Here is a 16,924-nt window from a genome sequence, read left to right on the forward strand (position 1 = left end):
GGAGTTTCCCAGGACCATCTGGGTCCTCCTTCCCGCCTCCCTCCTGTCCTGCGCCCACCGCCCTGGCACAGAGAGAAGGGACCCCCCCACCACCGAACCACTCCCCTCTCCTCCCACACGCGTTGCCAGCCGGCCGCCCCCAGGGTATTGGGTCAGATGCCATTTCCAGGACTCTGAGTTCTTCTCTCTGTAGAGACAGACTTGCCAGACGACACACCCAGCTCTTTGGTTTAGAGCCTGTGATTAGTGGGGGGTGGAAATGCAGAGCTTGGGGTTCTGAGGGCGCCCCTGTCGACCCTCATCCCACGAGGCCCGCTGGGCTTTCCAGATTCCCGAGGGCCCTGCTCCCCAGCTGTCCCCTGAGGACCGGGCAGGCCCACTTCCTCGCTGAGTCTGCCTCTGGCTGGGAAGGAAACACCTGGATGCGAGAGGGCTGGTCGAGGGGGGAGGAGGAGAGCATTGTTCCTGGGGGTGGGGGGGTGGGCGGGGGGAGCCTGGGAGGAATGTGACAGGGCCTGGATGCAGACCAGGAAGCCACGAGCCAGCCTGGTGTTCACATCCACCATGAGAGCCGAGGAGGTGACAGAGGAAAGTGGCAGAGTGGCCGGGCGGGTAGCATTTGGCGCTGGACTGCCCGGGTTCCAAGCCTCTCTGTTGCTATGGCAACATGTTGCTTAGAGCCCTTGTGCCTCAGTTTCCCTATCTTTAAAGGAGACCTAATATTAGCACCTACCTCATAAGATTACTGTGAGGACTCAAAGAGATGACATTCAAAAGCCACTTACTTAGAGCTAAATAAAGAAACAGGCCAGGCCCACGCTGCTAAGTTCTCCACAAACCCCACGTTAGCAGCCACACTGAGTCTCTAGCTTTTCTTTCTCGCTGTTCACACCCGCTCTCCTACTCTGGGTTTGCACACTTCGCCCCCCTCACTGGGACGCCCGCTGCTCCATCTCTGCCCACAAGCCCTCTGTCTCCCTCAAGACCCAGGGTTTGCGCGGAGCCCTCCCTGACCCCACACCTGCGGGGCTCTCTCCACCTGCGCGCACACCTCGCCTCGCCAGCGGCCCCGGCGCCTGTTACTGTCTGTGTTAGTCACTCACAGCCATGTCTCAACCCCACACCAGCCGGGCAGCTTCTCAAGGATGGAGACACGGCTCTGGTTGGACTTTGGTGACGGCTGCACACGTAGAAGATGCTGGATCCGTGTGTGTGTGAGTGTGTGTGTGTGTGAGTGTGTGTGTGTGTGTGTGTGTGTGTGTGTGTGTGTGTGTGTGTAGAGAATGGCCAAGATCCGGGACAGAGGTGGACAGATGATGTCCCAGGAGGGGCACCGATGGGGACCCGGAAGATTCTTTCTGAGCCCTGTGCCTTGCTTACCCGCTCTGCACTTTGGCAAGTAAGTTGCCTCAGTCTCCTGACCTATAAACGGGCATTATAAACATACCCAGCCTTCCTCCAATTGCCCGTGAGAATCCAATGGGCTAATGAATGTATCCTATAGCACCAGGCGTCAATAATTAGTCCTGTTATTACTGGCATTTACAGGATTTGGAGAAGAAAGGAGGGGGTCTTCTCACAGGGTCCTGCGTCCTTTCTTCTTGTGAAGATGGATTGAATAATCTTTTTCTAATTTTTTTTTGGCCGCACCTTGAGGCATGTGGGATCTTAGTTCCCTCACCTGGGATCGAACCCGTGCCGCTTGCATCGGAAGTGCGGAGTCCTAACCACTGGACAGCCCAGGTTGGATAATCTTAACTTGGCAGAATGGTCATAGTAGCCACCACATCTGGGCAACCCGTCTCAGAAAGGCTGGGCGTGTATTCACAAGCTCCAGGGGTGTCTTGCCCCTCACGGGCTCCCCTTCCAGCATCCCTCCTCCCGGACCCTCGATCTGCTCTGCTCAGGTCTGCCTCTCCCGGCTCCCTCCCTGGAGACCCCACCCCCAGCCAGCACCTACCTTGGCTCAGCTGCAGCTCGGCTGTCCACAGTCCTGCCCAGGGAGGCCTCCAGCCCGGGACCACCTGATGTCTTAGACGAGCCCTGACCGGTGTCTGCAGCCTCCAGACCTGCAGAGAAAAGCCCAGTGTCGCACAGGCCTGGCTCTGTCCCCTCCTCTTCCTTCCCCTTCCCCATGGCCCTCAAAGCTCCTCCCAGAGCACATCCTGCTGCGACGTTGCTTTCTAGAGAAGTGTCTGTGGTCAGCCACTGGCCACTGGAGGTTCTTTATTCTGACTGGGTGGGACAGTGGTACCTCCGTGGGCCCCCCGCTGGTGCTGCCTGGGCAGCAATGCAGGGAGCCCTGACTTCTTTCTCGAGCTCCAGACACACCAAGAACCACACCCCCACCCCCGACACCATCAGCCAGATGGCCCAAGTTCTTCCGACTCAACAGGTGCAAAGCCAGTTCCTCATTTCACCTTCTAAACCCACCTCTCTGCTGCTCATCTCAGAATCAGAAACCTGGGTGTCATTCTTCACATCTCCCCCTCCCTCAACTGTTACACCTAAACAGCACCAAGTCTTGTCACTGTCTCATGAACTGTCCCATTTTTTTTCCCATCCCCCATGGTGGTCATGAGGTCACCACTGTTTTTCTCCTAAATTATTACAACTGCCTGATGTCTCCCTGCCTCCTCCGCCTCATAGCCAAAGGTCTCTTTCTGATAGTGAAACACAAATCTGATCGCGTTACACCTTGTTACAACCTTCAATAGCTCCCTATTACCTTCAAGAGAATGGCCAAATTCCTTAGCATGACTTGCAAGGCCCTTCTTGATCTGGTCCTTCCTTGACCCCCAACCTCAGGCTTTATCCCCTTGCTCTGACGCCTTCCAGAACGACTGCAGTTCCTTAATGATCCAGGCCGTCTCCCACCTCCAGGCCTTCGCATGTGCAGTGAAGTTGGGATTCTCTTCCCAACCCTTCTCCTGGCTCACTCCTAACCATCCTTCCTTTGGTACAGAAGAGGCAAAAACAGGTCAGGAGGAAAAGTGGAGTACCATGGAAGCTGGGGGTGGGACAGTGTCAAGGACTTGATGGTCAACGGTGTCCAAGACTGCAGACAGGACACGGATGAACACCAAAAAGCATCTGCTGACCTTGATGATTAGGAGAGAGCAGTGCTGGGGAGCAGATCACCTCCACGGTGACATGTTTGCTAGTTTGTCATATTCTTTCTTTTTTTAATTTTTTTTGTGATACGCGGGCCTCTCGCTGCTGTGGCCTCTCCCGTTGTGGAGCACAGGCTCCGGACGCGCAGGCTCAGCGGCCATGGCTCACAGGCGCAGCCGCTCCGCGGCATGTGGGATCTTCCCGGACCAGGGCACGAACCCGTGTCCCCTGCATTGGCAGGTGGACTCTCAACCACTGCGCCACCAGGGAAGCCCCTGTCATATTCTTTCTTTTTCCCATATTTTGAAGCCAAGCAATATTTTGGGGAATCTCCAACACATTTCTAGACCTTTGAAAAACTCACACACTCTATGCTGTCATCCGATATGGCCTAATGCCTAAATGGCTCTGGAGAGAGGCAGATTGCAGACAGCATGAATGCCTGGATTCAGCTGTGCCTGAAACCCTGATGTCTAGATCTTCTCTTAATTGTTCAACTATGTGATCCAATAAATGCTCCCTCCTTTTCGATTAAGACTGTTTGCACCGGGTTTCTGTCACTTGGGTTTCTCCTTTGCAACCAAAGGAGAAGCCACTGACCTTTCTCTGCAGGGGCCGAGTGGGCTCTGTTCCATCCCTTTCTTTTGTAGAAGAGGCCATTTGAAAAAAAGAAAGAAGTCCAGAAATTTGAACCATTTGCTCTAGAGCTCAGCTTCCCTCTCATGGCTACTTCTTTTCGGTCCCACTCACGTGACTGAACTCACATTTTATCTTGCATCTTTGTAACCTTAGGTCACACGTCTGCCGCCTCCCTCCCCCTGTGAGTTCTGAGAAAGCAGAGGCTAGGTCTTATTCATTATTCTATCCATCACAGGATAAGAGAATGTTAAGAGACAGTCTGGCTCAGTAAATAAAACAAAGGGATGAATGGATGAACGAATGAATGAGGGAATGAATGAGTGGAGTGAATAAGTCCAGGACAGGATGCAGGACCAAGAACTCAGCCCCTGCAGGTTCAGGACTCAGCAGCAGCCAGCAGTGTGGCCATCACGGGTGGCCCCTTCTCCTTATCAGCTTTGGCCTGAGTCGGAAATCACAAGTTGATGTCAGCCTCTTGTGGCTGCCCTGCTCCTCTTATCATCGGCTGATGTCTCTGCAACTACCGTGGGTGTGGTAGCCACGGAAGGAGCTGCTTGGTGACCGCGGACAGCCTGGGAGCTGGGCCCTGCAAGGAGGAGCTGAGGTACCCTCATTTTGTGGGCACGCAGCTGACAGCCAGCCAGGAGACAGAAAGTGAAGGAGGTGGACGGAGGAAAGACCAAGGCCCCACACCTGCCCCCAGCGCACCACGCCTACCATCACCGAGGGGGTGGCGTTGCCCCTCTGATTGTTCCCAGTGACGCCGTATCCCTCCAGATGCTCTTCGTGTTTGTTTAATCTGGGCTTTTCAGGCCGTCTGTTGCCAAGTTTCCCATCTGCACCGATCTCTCAGCAACAGCCCTTTCCCCCAACAAGACCACATGATCCGTAAGCATCAGACTCGAGAGGGTTAGGGTTCCCTGCACGTACTGCTCCGGTTCCTAGATCACCTGGTTAGCTAATGGTTGAAAAGCCACTCTGGGGTGACCAACGCCCAAGACACAGAAGCAGAGGCTCGACATCTATGGCCCCTTGGGGCAGAGCTGTGATAGCTTCCCAGGTTCCTCTACCCCAGCCTGGGCGTTTGGAGTCTGTTCACTAATTCACCTCGGAGCTGCCACGTCGCTTATCTTTCCTGCAGACAATCCACTGCTTCTGTTCCATCCTCATCCCTCTTTCCAGTCCCCTTTATTCAGAAAGATATGTCTTACTTATTTCCCTGTCTATTACTAAGCCGCTGAGAGGTTTAAACAAGCGAAACTTTAAATTTTTAAACAAATTAAAACAAATGAAATCCTCTTGTAACTGTGGTGGTAGGGAGATGAGTGCTGTGATCAGGGCACTCTAGAGGGCCAGGGTATTGGAGTCAGGGAAGAATTATTTGTTTTGGATACGGGAAACCCAGGGCCACCTGTGCGTTGCTCCAGCCCCATCTTCTGCAGGGGTCCCCTCTGGGATCATTCAGAAGCCGATGCAGAATTCATCATCTCTGAGTTTTCTAAGGAGTTCGCTCTCAGAAAATCCTAATAAGCAATGTAGATTTTACTGACGGTTACATTAGGAGGATGGAGAAGAAGTGGATATCACTCATCTCTTAAGCTATTTAAAAATCTTCCGTTGTCCGGACGCCTTCCTCCAGGCCATGCCGTTGGACTGGTAGAGTGTTTTTTTTTTTTTCCTTTCTCTTTTCTCCCCGTGACCCCAACTCACTAACTCCTGGCTCCTCCCACCCAGATTTTTTCACAAACACATCAAAGGACTCTTGAAGTGCATTCAGAGCACCTCAACTCCATTCTAATCCTTGCCTGCCAGTTTTTATACCCCGAACTCATTAACAACAACCAAAAAACAAATGGTTCTCTGGTTGGTAGGACCCATCCTTAGAAAGCAGTGAGAGGTAATAAACCAGAAAATAGCTGTTATAGAAACACATTTTACTTTATCTATACAATCACTTCAAGAGTTAGGACAATTATGGAGATGGGTAAACTTGAGTTTAAAGGCTCGTATAACTGGCAGGTGCTGGGACTTGAACCAGGAAACACCTAGTCCAGCGAGTTCATTGTAGGACCACAGGGAGGACCTGCAGGCTGAGCCAGCCTGAAGCCTGGCCTGTGTTCCTTGGCTCTCAACTCTACTGCAGGGAGACCAAGGCAGTGGCAAGGCTGGCACTCACCTGGTGGGCACCTCTGCTTCTAGTGAATTCCCTCCAGGGCAGCAGAACAACATCATGCCCTAAACCAGCGTTTCGCCAAGTATGGTTCCTGGACCAGGAGGATCGGTATCACCTGGGACCTTGTTAGCAACTAGTACTGTCTGCCGAGGAACAGTACGCGTATCGGGGATTCTCCACCCTTTACTTCCAGCAGTGTGGTTTTGTTGGTTGTGTGAGAGAGCGCAGAGTTAGGGCTAATGGGGTGACATGTGTAGGAAGCTGATTTATGTTTTTATCCATTCCCTCACCTTTCAGCCACTCTTATTTTGGGGGGAGAAGGAATTTTGATTTTAAATGCTGGCAACATTTTTTTAAATTTTCGTGTTTAAGAAATTGCTCAAGCAATTCAAAAATACATTTTCATTGTAATAACAAACATTATATAGCAGTATACAGAATAAAAAAAGCAGGGCTTCCCTGGTGGCGCAGTGGTTGAGAGTCCGCCTGCTGATGCAGGGGATGGGGGTTCGTGCCCCGGTCCGGGAAGATCCCATATGCCACAGAGCGGCTGGGCCCATGAGCCATGGCCGCTGAGCCTGCGCGTCCAGAGCCTGTGTTCTGCAGTGGGAGAGGCCAGAACAGTGAGAGGCCCACGTACCGCAAAAAAAAAAAAAAGGCAATCCTCCTCCCCCTTCCCAGTTTCTTTTCCCTCCTCTCCCAGTGACCACCATTGTCCATAGCTTGGGGTGATTTATACAAATTGTTTTTCAGCTTGCTTGCTTTCTTGGAAATCATTATCAGTACCTAAGGACCAACCACATTCTTTCTTAAATTTAAATGTCCGTATTTTCTGGACTAGTAACACATTTACATGGACCAAGACGGGAAAGATACAGAGAAACCCAGACCATTCCTTCTTGCACAAGCCATCCTTCGAGTTGGTGAGGAAAACTTCTCTGCCCAGGCCTCCCTCTGCACCTGTGCCCCCTCCAAGCTGCTCAGGCCCCTCTGAAATGGGGTCAAGGGCAGAGAGAACCTGGGGCTGCCCTGGAGGGCAGGGCCTGGAATACTCTTACTCACCCTGTTCTCAGGTCAGCCTGGAGACCATCCTTCCCTGCCCCGGCACCCTCGCACCGCCCCCCCTTTACCTTCCTAATAAGGCAGGTTCCTCCAGGGCAGGTCTGCAAGCTTCACAGAGTGTGGAGGAAGAGCTGGAGGCGCTTGTCGGCATAAAATTCGCACCTCGAAGGCTGAGGATCCAGCAGAACGTCAGTGAGAAAACCCGAAGAGCCCAATCCTTTATTACCTGGGCAAATTGCCTGGCCTGTGCACCTGCGTGCACACGCACTGGGGCAGGAGACAGAGCGTCCTGGCCGGGCTCTGGTCCTAGCTGCCTCTGCTCCGTCCCCTCCTCTCTGGGTCTCAGTGTGCCCATCTGTAACCCAAGGGATTGGAGAGTGTGTTTGCAAAGCCTTCCTAGCTTTCTCCGGCTTCTTTCCCAGGCAGTCCTGCTTCTGTAGACCTGCGGCTACAGTTTTGCTCAGAGAGGTCCCTTTCCTTGGTGGGGGAGGGGTTGGGCGTGGGGAAGGCTGCTCTGCTCCCTTCCCTCCCCACACTTTCCTCTCTCCCGATGTCTCAGGGGACCCTTTTGGGGTCAGGGCCAGCTTTGGGGGCTAAAGCGACATTCATTCACAAGGGCTTCCTTCCTGACTCCCCTGCCCCGCCCCCCAGCAGTGGCCACACAGACTCGCCTGGAGCCCCGCCAACCCTTTACTCTCCTCCCTCACCGCCCCCACCCACTTCCACTTCTCCACACCCTGCCCCACCACCATCCCCAGGGAGTGTGAAGAGGGTAGCTGTGAAACCAGCAGGGCTCCTCTGGAATTCCATTAGGATGAAGCCATCCCCCTCAGATCTGTGTGAACTTTACTTTTCTGGGCCTCAGTTTCCCCACAGCTCACATGAGGGGATTGAGGGAGCAGCAGAGCTTAAGAGCAGGGACTCTGGTGCCTGGCTGAGTCCTGACTTCCCCTTTTCACTGTCTCTGTGACCTTGGGCAAGTTCCTTAGCTTCTCCGTCTCAGTTTCCCCATCTGTAAAATGGGGCACAATAGTACCTACCTCATGATGAGGCAGGCTGGGACCTCGGACCCGCTACTGCAGGGCTTCCACCTGGACAAATGTCTCTTCCAGCAACAGAATACAAAGAAACCAAAAGGGACTAAAAATACCTGCACGCATGCGCAGTTTGGGCAAATTATGAACAAGAAGATACAAAAAGGTCAAAACCCAACTGCCGCTTCTGAGGGGCGGGGAGGAAAAGCAGGGTCCTGCACGTGATCCCTGCACACGGCACCACCAAAGCGGTGGGCAGACCACCTGAGCCACCGCTCCGGCCCAAGCCCCCCTCACCCCATTTAAGGGACCAGCTCGCCCCACCTCAGGGAGCGAGCAAGGGCACCTGTTGCTTGTTTTCGCTCCCTTCTGCTGCAGCACGAGTCCCAGTAAAGACTCGCCTGAATTCCTCCTCTGGCCTCTCATCAATTTCTATTGATTAAAGAGTCCAGGAACCCTGGTCGGTAACAGTGGTGACGTCGGGAAGCATCAGTGAGATGACATAAGCACGTAAAGCACGTGGACAGCGCTGGGCCCGTGCACGGTAAGCGTTTGCTAGTATCTCGGTTTGTGCTACCTTGATGTTCAGGGGAGATTACCTGGTCAGGCTGCAGTGACTCCGAGGCTTGGCCTCCAGCTCTAAATTTCTGAGATTCCCTGAATGGGTCCTGTTTCTTCCCACTCGCCCTGTGCAGAGAGGGGCACACGCGTGTGGCTGCCGTGACCACAGCCGCCTCTCCAGGGACCACATGCTCAGAATTGCCAGGTATTATGGACTAAATGTCTGTGTCCTCCCCAGATTCGTATGTTGAACCCCCAATGTGATGGTGTTAAGAGGTGGGACCTCTGGGAGGTAATTAGGTTTAGATGAGGTCCTGAGGGTGGGGACCCCATGATGGGATTAGCGTCTTTATAAGAAGAGGAAGAGACACCAGAGCTTCCTCTCTCCACCTTGTGAAGACACAGTGAGAGACGGCTGCCTGCACCCCAGGAAGAGAGCTCTCACTAAACCTGGCAGCACCTTGACCCTGGACTTCCCAGCCTCCAGAATTATGAGAAGTAAATGTCTGTTGTTTAAACCACCCACTCTATGGTATTTTGTTATAGCAGCCCAAGCTGACTGAGATCCTGGGGGCTGTGGACTGGCCCAGGACACAGGTGTGCCTGGTGCCCGGGACAGAGAGAAATAAAGAGCACAGATGGGGATGGCCTGCCAGCTGCCTGTCTTTGCTCCAGGGGGATGGGGTGGGCACTCCTTCCCAGGGGAACCGGCTCCCTTTACCCTGATTTGCTGGTTAGGGTTAGGGGAGTGAAAAGAGGGATTCGGAGACTTGGGTAAAGGAGGGAGTAGCTTCTTCCCCAAGAAAACCAAGAATCCCTCTTCCCAGGGCAGCGGCCATCCTCCCAGTGCGTGAGGGTGGGGTGGGCGTGACAGTGGGGGAAGGGAAGTCTGAAGCCCCAGGGCAGGTGCCAAGCCGTCCAGGTCCACACATGTCTCCCGTGTGGGTGAAGCTGCAGGGGCTGGAAAACTCTCTGATGCCTCTGCTTTGAGCAGACTGAGGCGGCTCTACGCGTTCCTTGACACAGGGGTTGTGGGAGAGCCGTCCCTCTGGAGGAGGCGTGACTCGGATGTCAGGGACCATAGGAGGAAGTCTGAGGAGGGTACCAGACCACTATGGCCTGGGCCCCAGAGCAAGTTGCCAAGTTGACAAATCGGACCTCGTTAAAATTAAGACCATCTGCTCCGCAAAAGGCACTGTTAAGAGAATGGAAACACAAGCCATAGATTGGCAGAAAATATTCGCAAAACGCATATCCAATAAAGGACTGGTATCCAAAATATATAAAAAACTCTTAAAATTCAACAATAAGGAAACAACTCAATTAAAACATAGGCAAAACCACACCGTTGAAAGCAATTATACTCCAATAAAGATGTTAAAAAGAAAAAAAGGGCAAGAGATCTGAACAGACACCTCACCAAAGAAAATATACATATGGCAAATAAACACATGAAAAGACGCTCAACATCATAGTCTTTAGGGGACTGCAAGCTAAAACAACAATGAGGGGCTTCCCTGGTGGCGCAGTGGTCGAGAGTCCGCCTTCCGATGCAGGGGACGCGGGTTTGTGCCCCGGTCCGGGAGGATCCCACATGCCACGGAGCGGCTGGGCCCGTGAGCCATGGCCTCTGAGCCTGCGTGTCCGGAGCCTGTGCTCTGCAACGGGAGAGGCCACAGCAGTGAGAGGCCCGCGTACCGCAAAAAAAAAAAAACACAATGAGATATCACTACACACCCATTAGAGTAGATAAAACCCATAGCACTGACAATACCTAATGCTACTAAGGATGTGGAGCTACAGGAACGCTCATTCATTGCTGGTGAGAATGAAAAAAGGGCCCAGCCACATTGGAAGACAGTTTGGCATTTAGAAAACAAAACAAAACAGAAAAACCTAAATATATTTGTACCATACGATCAAGCAATTGTGCTCCTTGGTATTTACCCAAATGAGTTGAAAACGTACGTACGTCCGAACAAAAACCAGCACACCAATGTTTACAGCAGTTTTATTCAGAATTGCCAAAAAATGGTATCAACCAAGATGTCCTTCAGTAGGTGAACGAATAAACCAACTGTGGTACATCGATAAAATGAAACATTCGGCAAACAAAAAGAAATGAGCTATGAGACCACGAAGACGTGGAGGAATCTTCAGTGCGTATTGCTAAGTGAAAGAAGCCAATCTGAAAAAGCTACACACTGTATGGCTCCAGCTCTATGATATTCCGGAAAATCTGTAACTATGGAGACAGTAAAGAGATGACTGGCTGCCAGTCTACTTAAGAAAATAATGGTTTCAATGTCTTTAATTCTATTAGCCTATTTGGGATATCCATTTCTTCTGTCAGATAGGCAAACTGTATTTTTGAGAAATTTCTCCGTCTTATCCAAATTACCAAATGTATTGGTAAATCTATAATATCCCTTTATTACCCTTTGAGTGTGTATAGGATCTGTAGAGATGTCTTCTTTTTCATTCATGATATTGATAATTTGTTCTCTCTCTCATCAGTCTTGTTAGGGGGTTTTCAATTAGTATGTTGGTTTTCTAATTCATAGATTTCTGCTATTACACTTATTTCCTTCCTTCTACTTTCTTTAGGATTGATCTACTATTCTTTCTCTAGCTTTCTGAGATGTAAATAACTGATTTTTAGCTTTTGCTCTATTATAAGACATACTTTTTTTTTTTTTTTTTTGGCAGTGTTCAGGCCTCTCACCGTTGTGGCCTCTCCCGTTGCGGAGCACAGGCTCCGGATGCGCAGGCTCAGTGGCCATGGCTCACGGGCCCAGCCGCTCCGCGGCATGTGGGATCTTCCCGGACCGGGGCACAAACCCGTGTCCCCTGCATCAGCAGGTGGACTCTCAACCACTGCGCCACCGGGGAAGCCCCAGATATGCTTTTTTATGGCAATAAATTTTCTCCTAATATTGCTTAAGCATCCTGAGAGTTTCAAAAACATATACTCATTATTAACCACTTCAATATATTTTCTAGTTTCCACTTTTCTTTCTTTCTTGACCCCTGGATTATTTAGAGATGTAGTGCCTGATTTACAAGCAGTTGGGATTTTCTAGTAAAATTTACCTTATTGATAGTTTAATTTCAATGTAGTCAGGGAATATACTCAGTTTGGTTTCAATCATTTGAAATTTGATATTCTACTCGTACTTGAAAACAATGTGAATTCTATTGTTGTTGAGCACAGTGTTCTATTTCAATGAGATCAAATTTGTTAATTGTGTTGTCCAGATCTTCTATAACTCTACTGATTTTTTTTTTTTTTGTCTATTTGTTCTATCAGCTACTGAGAGAAATGTGTTCAAGTCCTTCACTATGGTTGTGATGTTAATTCTGTCAATTTTTGCTTTATAGTTTAAATGTATAAAATGTCCCTCTTCATCTTCTGTAATGCTTCTGACATTAAAATATTTGTCTGATATTGGTGTAACACCACCATCTTTTGGGGACACGTGTACACGGTGTTATCCTTTCCATCCTTTTGCTTTCAGCCTTTCTGTGTTCTTACATTCAAAGCATTTCTCTTGTGAGCAGTGTATAATTTTTAAAAAATCATTGAACAATTGTAGGTATAGAATTCTAAGTTGACAGGTTCTGTTTTTTTTCTTTTCAGCACTTTAACTATGTCATTTCATTGTATCCTGGCTTCCACTGTTTCCGTAGAGAAGGGAGCTCTCAGTTTAGTTGTTGCTCCTTTGAAGATTAAGTCTATTTTTTTCCTCTGGCTGTCTTTAAGATTTTCTCATTACCTTTCTTCCCTCAGAAGTTTGACAAGGAGGTACCTCTGTGTGTGTGTGTGTGTGTGTGTGTGTGTGTGTGTGTGTGTGTGTGTGTGTGTGTGTGTTTAAACTAAACTCCAGACTTCATTGGGAATTCAGTCGTTTTTCCATTAAGATTCTCTTGCTGTTTCAGGATCCCACATTGCACTTAGTTTTCAGGTTTCCTCGGTCTCCTTCAGTCTGTGAATTTTTCAGTCCTTCCTTGTATTTCATGACACTGGAGAGAGTACTGGTCAGATTATCCTGTAGAATGTCCCCAAATCTGGGTTTGTCTGGCATTTTCCTCATTATTAGTCTTGGGTCACAGGGTTTTGGAAAGAGTATCAGAGGTGCAGTGCTCTTCTCATGCAGTTTTATTTTTCTCTTGTGTGACGTTTCCTGAGCTTATTGACTCTGTGGGCTGATGTCCTTCATCGATTTTGGCCAGCTGAATGTTGGCAGAAGAGATACTGTGCCAGTTCCAGGCTCAGGCCCTAGGAGGCACCACATGTCTCTGCCTACCCCTCCTATGCTAACATGCTGACCCACGGTACCCGAGGAACCCACAGAGCAGACCTGAACCTAACCTGCAGCTTGGAGCCAAGCCACTCTGAGCGCCACCTGGATCCCCAGATGTCCTGTAGATGTACGAGCAAGACTAAATGATCACAGCTGTAGTCCATCGAGCATTAGGTGTGCTTTCCTGTTTGCAACAGCCAGCTGATACAGAGCTGAAGTCTCTCACGGTTCCTTCTTCCCCCGTCCCACGTGGTTGTGCTGGAAGCCTGGTGCTTCCCTACTTCTCCCAGGTCACAGGTGTCCTCCACCATCCCTTCGCCTCCTTTCCTCTCCCTACCTGTGAGCCAAGTCTAATAACAGCCCCAGGTCCAGAGGGTCAGCAAGGATCTCACTTCCCTTCCTCTCGGCAGCACGATGAGGCTTACGCAGAAAATTTCGGCACAAGTGTATTTTTGATGGAGAGGAAAATTACAAAAAGATAAAAACAACCCCCCAAGAATCTTATTTCCACTCTATGTGAAGTGATTGACGTGAACTAGCCAGCTAGCGGGAAAATAACCGTAAGTCATTAAATCCAAGAGGCATCAAGTTTTATTTGACAATAATATTAAATTCCACTCGTCTATTCTTGAACAGCTGTCAGACAACCAGCTCACACAACAAAAAATATTGAAGGTATACTGCCAGCCACTGTCTGGCGCCTGAAGCAAGGACAGATGGCCTTGACAGCAGACGGGCGACCATATGTGGTCAGAGACGCTCTGTCCACTTCTCTCAGGTCCTGAGTACTCTGGGCTGGGCTTTCGTGGGCTCCTGGAAGCCCAGAACCTTCAGAGCAGATGAAGCCGGAGCAGGACGGGAAGGAGGGGTTCTGTGCGGAATACAATTGTCTCGCTTCCGTGGTTACTTTCTCCACCTCTACGAGTCCAAATCCCGGGCCCGGGCCCGCCCTCCGCCTACCATCCTAGCCCACATCAGCTTCCAGCTTCTCAAACCACTGCAACCCCGTAGTTAAAACTTTGGGCTCTCACGTTGTATCAGCCGTCTTCCCCTCAGCTGTCCATCCTCTACTCCTCTGGGAACTTGCCCAGGCACAATGGTGCCAGTGAACTGTGGGGCTGGAAGATTTCCCACACAATGGAGTGAGGTGGGAAGTGGGGCACAGGGGCCAACCTGGGAGACGAGGAGGTGAAGGCTCGTGTGCAACCCTCCTCTCACCCTGGTGAAGGCAATTCCTCCTTCAGAGGGTAGAACTGAGGGCTCCTTACCCCCTCGGTCTGGGTCCCGCCCCATCGGTGAATTGGAAAGGAGGGAATGAAGAGCATCGCGAGAGCAGCGAGAGCATCCCCTCCCCAGCCCGCGCCCGACAGGTGAGTCAGGGCTGAAGGGGCGACGCCGCTGACCTTTACTGAGGACCTGCTATGAGCCTGCGGCTGAGCCAGGTGCTTTGCAGACAATTTTGTCTCAGCCTTTTAAGGAGGTCTTATATCCCCCCATCTTAGTGCTCAGGAAAGGGACACTCGCAGAAGCTAATTCACTTCCTTCTGGTCATTTAGCTAGAAGGTAACTGAGCCGCCCCTGAATCTAAGCTCGTCCTGTCTCCCAGGGATCTCGATCCAGAAAGAGGCTCCAGAGAGAGAGAAAGGGTGTGTGTGTGTGTGTGTGTGTGTGTGTGTGTGTGTGTGTGTGTGTGTGTGTGAGAGAGAGAGAGAGAGAGAGAGAGAGAGAGACAGGGGCGTGGGATGGGGGCGACGGCACTGAGGTCAGAAGAGTCGCATCTGCGTTTCTACCACCTGAACCCCTGAGTAGGGGGACTGAAATCCCAGACTCCAAGGGCTCCCCAAGTCCCTGACAAAGTAAGGGGTGGGCCTGGCCAAGGGTTGGGGGAGGAGGCCTAAACCACACCCCAGAGCACCAGAGCCTCAGATCCTTCTTCTAGAAAGGATCCTAGACCACACTAGAGGCCAGGCCCGCCCATCCTTCTCCTTTCTACCTGAGGGATCTGAGGGGCTGCAGGGCCAGGCCCCTCCCCCTAATGCCTGTTTCTTTCCCAGACAGAGCCCGGAGGCGCCACCAACCCCCTAACCCCTGCCCCCTGCCTGCTGCAGGGCCCACAGCGGGACCCTGACCCAGCACAGGGTCGTCCAGTTCTCCACGGGGAGCGAGGCCCTCCAAGAGGGAGGGGCTCCGAGGAGGCTGCCCCCGGGCTCGCTGTCCAGGCCGGTGCCGGGCCGCTAGGGCAGAGCTCCACTGAAAGTCATGATGGGCAGACAGAGCAGGGAGCAGAGGTCGGGTGCCGTCTGCGCCTGCAGGTAGGAGGGCCTCTGGGGTGGGGGGCAGAGGCTGCTCGTCTCCGGCTTGTAGCAGGGGGAGACCTCACACCTGTGGGGCAGGGCAGGTGTCAGGGCAGGCCTCCCACCCCCCCAGCTCCCTCCAGGCCTCTGGGTGGGTGCTGCAGCAGAGCCGGGGGGCCCCCGCTTTCCTACCTGACCACACTCTGCAGGATCTTCCTCTCGTCCTGGTCCAGGCACACGGCGAAGGGGCAGCCGTTAGAGCCGATTATCTGCACCTTGTCCACTTTGACCTGCGACGTGCTAATCTAGAAGGAAGGCCCGGGTCAGCTGGGAGCCCTGGCCCCAGAGCTGCCGCCCTCGGCAACTTCTTCCCTTGGAACCGCCCAACGGGGCCCAGGGGGTGGGGCAGGAGCTCGGCCACCAGCGCTCCAGGCGATGGGCCTGCAGGGGACTGGTCCCTCCATCGGGCCCCGCTTCCTCCCCAGCCTCTGCCCTTTCTTGAGTCTGGAAGGAGCAAGTGTCCTGGGAGGAGAAACCCCACTGTCCTCACCGTGACAGCCCGGGTTCCCTGACACAGAGGCCACTCCGCCTTGGACTCGGGGCTGCCCTGGAGGCCACCACAGAGCCCCACAGGTGCGCACCCTCCCACCCACAGGCCCCAGCACAGCCCTTGGACACCCCCGCATACACACGCACACACACGCACACGCCCAGTAAGTCTCCCGAGGGGATGACAGAGAGGAGAGGAAAGCTCTTACCTGGTTGAAGCCCTTCTTGGATTTAGGGTTCTGCCTTTTCACCACTTCTGTCAGGTTTAGCGTCAGGGCCTCCGTGCTGGAGTCTGAAGGGCAAGGGTGGCTCAGGCCAGGCTCAGGAACCCACCCCCCCTCCCCCTCCTCCCCTCCACCTTCCTGTCCCCCTCCCCTCCCCTCCCCCTCCCCCTGCCCCCTCACCCAGGTCCTCCTGCTGCCGGCAGGCCTTGCTGAGGTTGACGGAGGTGCAGACCTTCTCCATGTTACTCCAGCGACTGCGTCCACTGATGGCCCCCTGGGGAGGCAGCAAAGCCAGATCCTCTCAGCGGCATGCCCGCCCCCCCGTGCCTCCTGCCTTCTCTTTGAAGAAGCGGCTCCAGGCCGGCCAGCGACAGGGCGCCGCCTGCAGCCAGCACACCCAGGAAGCTCGCTCTCATTCACCCGAGCCTGCCGGCTTCTTCACCAAGAGCCCCTTGACCCCTATATAGACCTCACTGGCTCCAGAGAGGAGCATCAGGTCACTGGCTTGGTCCACAGGTCAGCCTGGCGACTGGGTCGTAGGGTGCGAGTGCTGAGAACGTCTCGAGGGGTGGTCTGAGGATCTTCTGAACCCCGAGTGAGGGAGAGACAGGCTCACGGGCAGGCGGTCCCAGGCAGAGCTGGGCCGGAGCCCCCTCTTTGGGTCTTTGTCTGAATGTCTCTCTCATCAGGGACCTCCACGTTGCCAAACCCACAAGCACCCTCAGTCCTCGGCTCGCCTGACCATACAGGAGAATGCCATCCCGTTCACTCCTCCCCTCTCCTGGGCGTCCGCGGCGGCACGCTCCTGGCTTCCCCACCGCCAGCCTGGCTGGGGCCTCTGCTTTGCGCGATCACCCTCCTCTGCCCCCATCACAGGACGCAGGTGTCAGGAGCTTCTCCTGGGGCCTCCGCTCTGTTATTCCTACTTTCTCCTTGAGGGGGCATCACCCGTGGCCCTTTCTCCATGACC

The 16,924-nt window shown here is 52.7% G+C and overlaps 2 protein-coding genes across 8 annotated transcripts in view; both read right to left on the reverse strand.

Annotated features, from left to right (window-relative positions):
- The window catches only part of PIK3R6 (phosphoinositide-3-kinase regulatory subunit 6), a 46,254-nt gene extending 44,262 nt beyond the window's left edge, over positions 1-1,992 (reverse strand). For 5 of the 6 annotated variants that reach the window (XM_060290611.1, XM_060290614.1, XM_060290610.1 and 2 more), the window contains exon 1: positions 1,961-1,992. The gene's annotated coding sequence lies outside the window, so the exon portion shown is untranslated. The remainder of the gene's footprint in view (positions 1-1,960) is intronic. The other variant, XM_060290612.1, reaches the window with a different exon arrangement.
- Positions 1,993-13,267: 11,275 nt separating this feature from the next.
- Positions 13,268-16,924, reverse strand: part of PIK3R5 (phosphoinositide-3-kinase regulatory subunit 5) — a 73,452-nt gene continuing 69,795 nt past the window's right edge. For both annotated transcript variants that reach the window (XM_030861429.3, XM_030861428.3), the window contains exons 16-19: positions 16,135-16,228; positions 15,940-16,022; positions 15,374-15,486; positions 13,268-15,269 (exon numbers count right to left, since the gene is read on the reverse strand). In XM_030861429.3, the coding sequence (XP_030717289.1) occupies positions 15,122-15,269; positions 15,374-15,486; positions 15,940-16,022; positions 16,135-16,228 (438 nt within the window). In that variant the 3' untranslated portion in view covers positions 13,268-15,121. The remainder of the gene's footprint in view (positions 15,270-15,373; positions 15,487-15,939; positions 16,023-16,134; positions 16,229-16,924) is intronic.

This window comes from Globicephala melas, chromosome 20 (genome assembly GCF_963455315.2).
Source record: "Globicephala melas chromosome 20, mGloMel1.2, whole genome shotgun sequence".
In the NCBI taxonomy this organism is placed as follows: Eukaryota; Metazoa; Chordata; class Mammalia; order Artiodactyla; family Delphinidae; genus Globicephala; species Globicephala melas.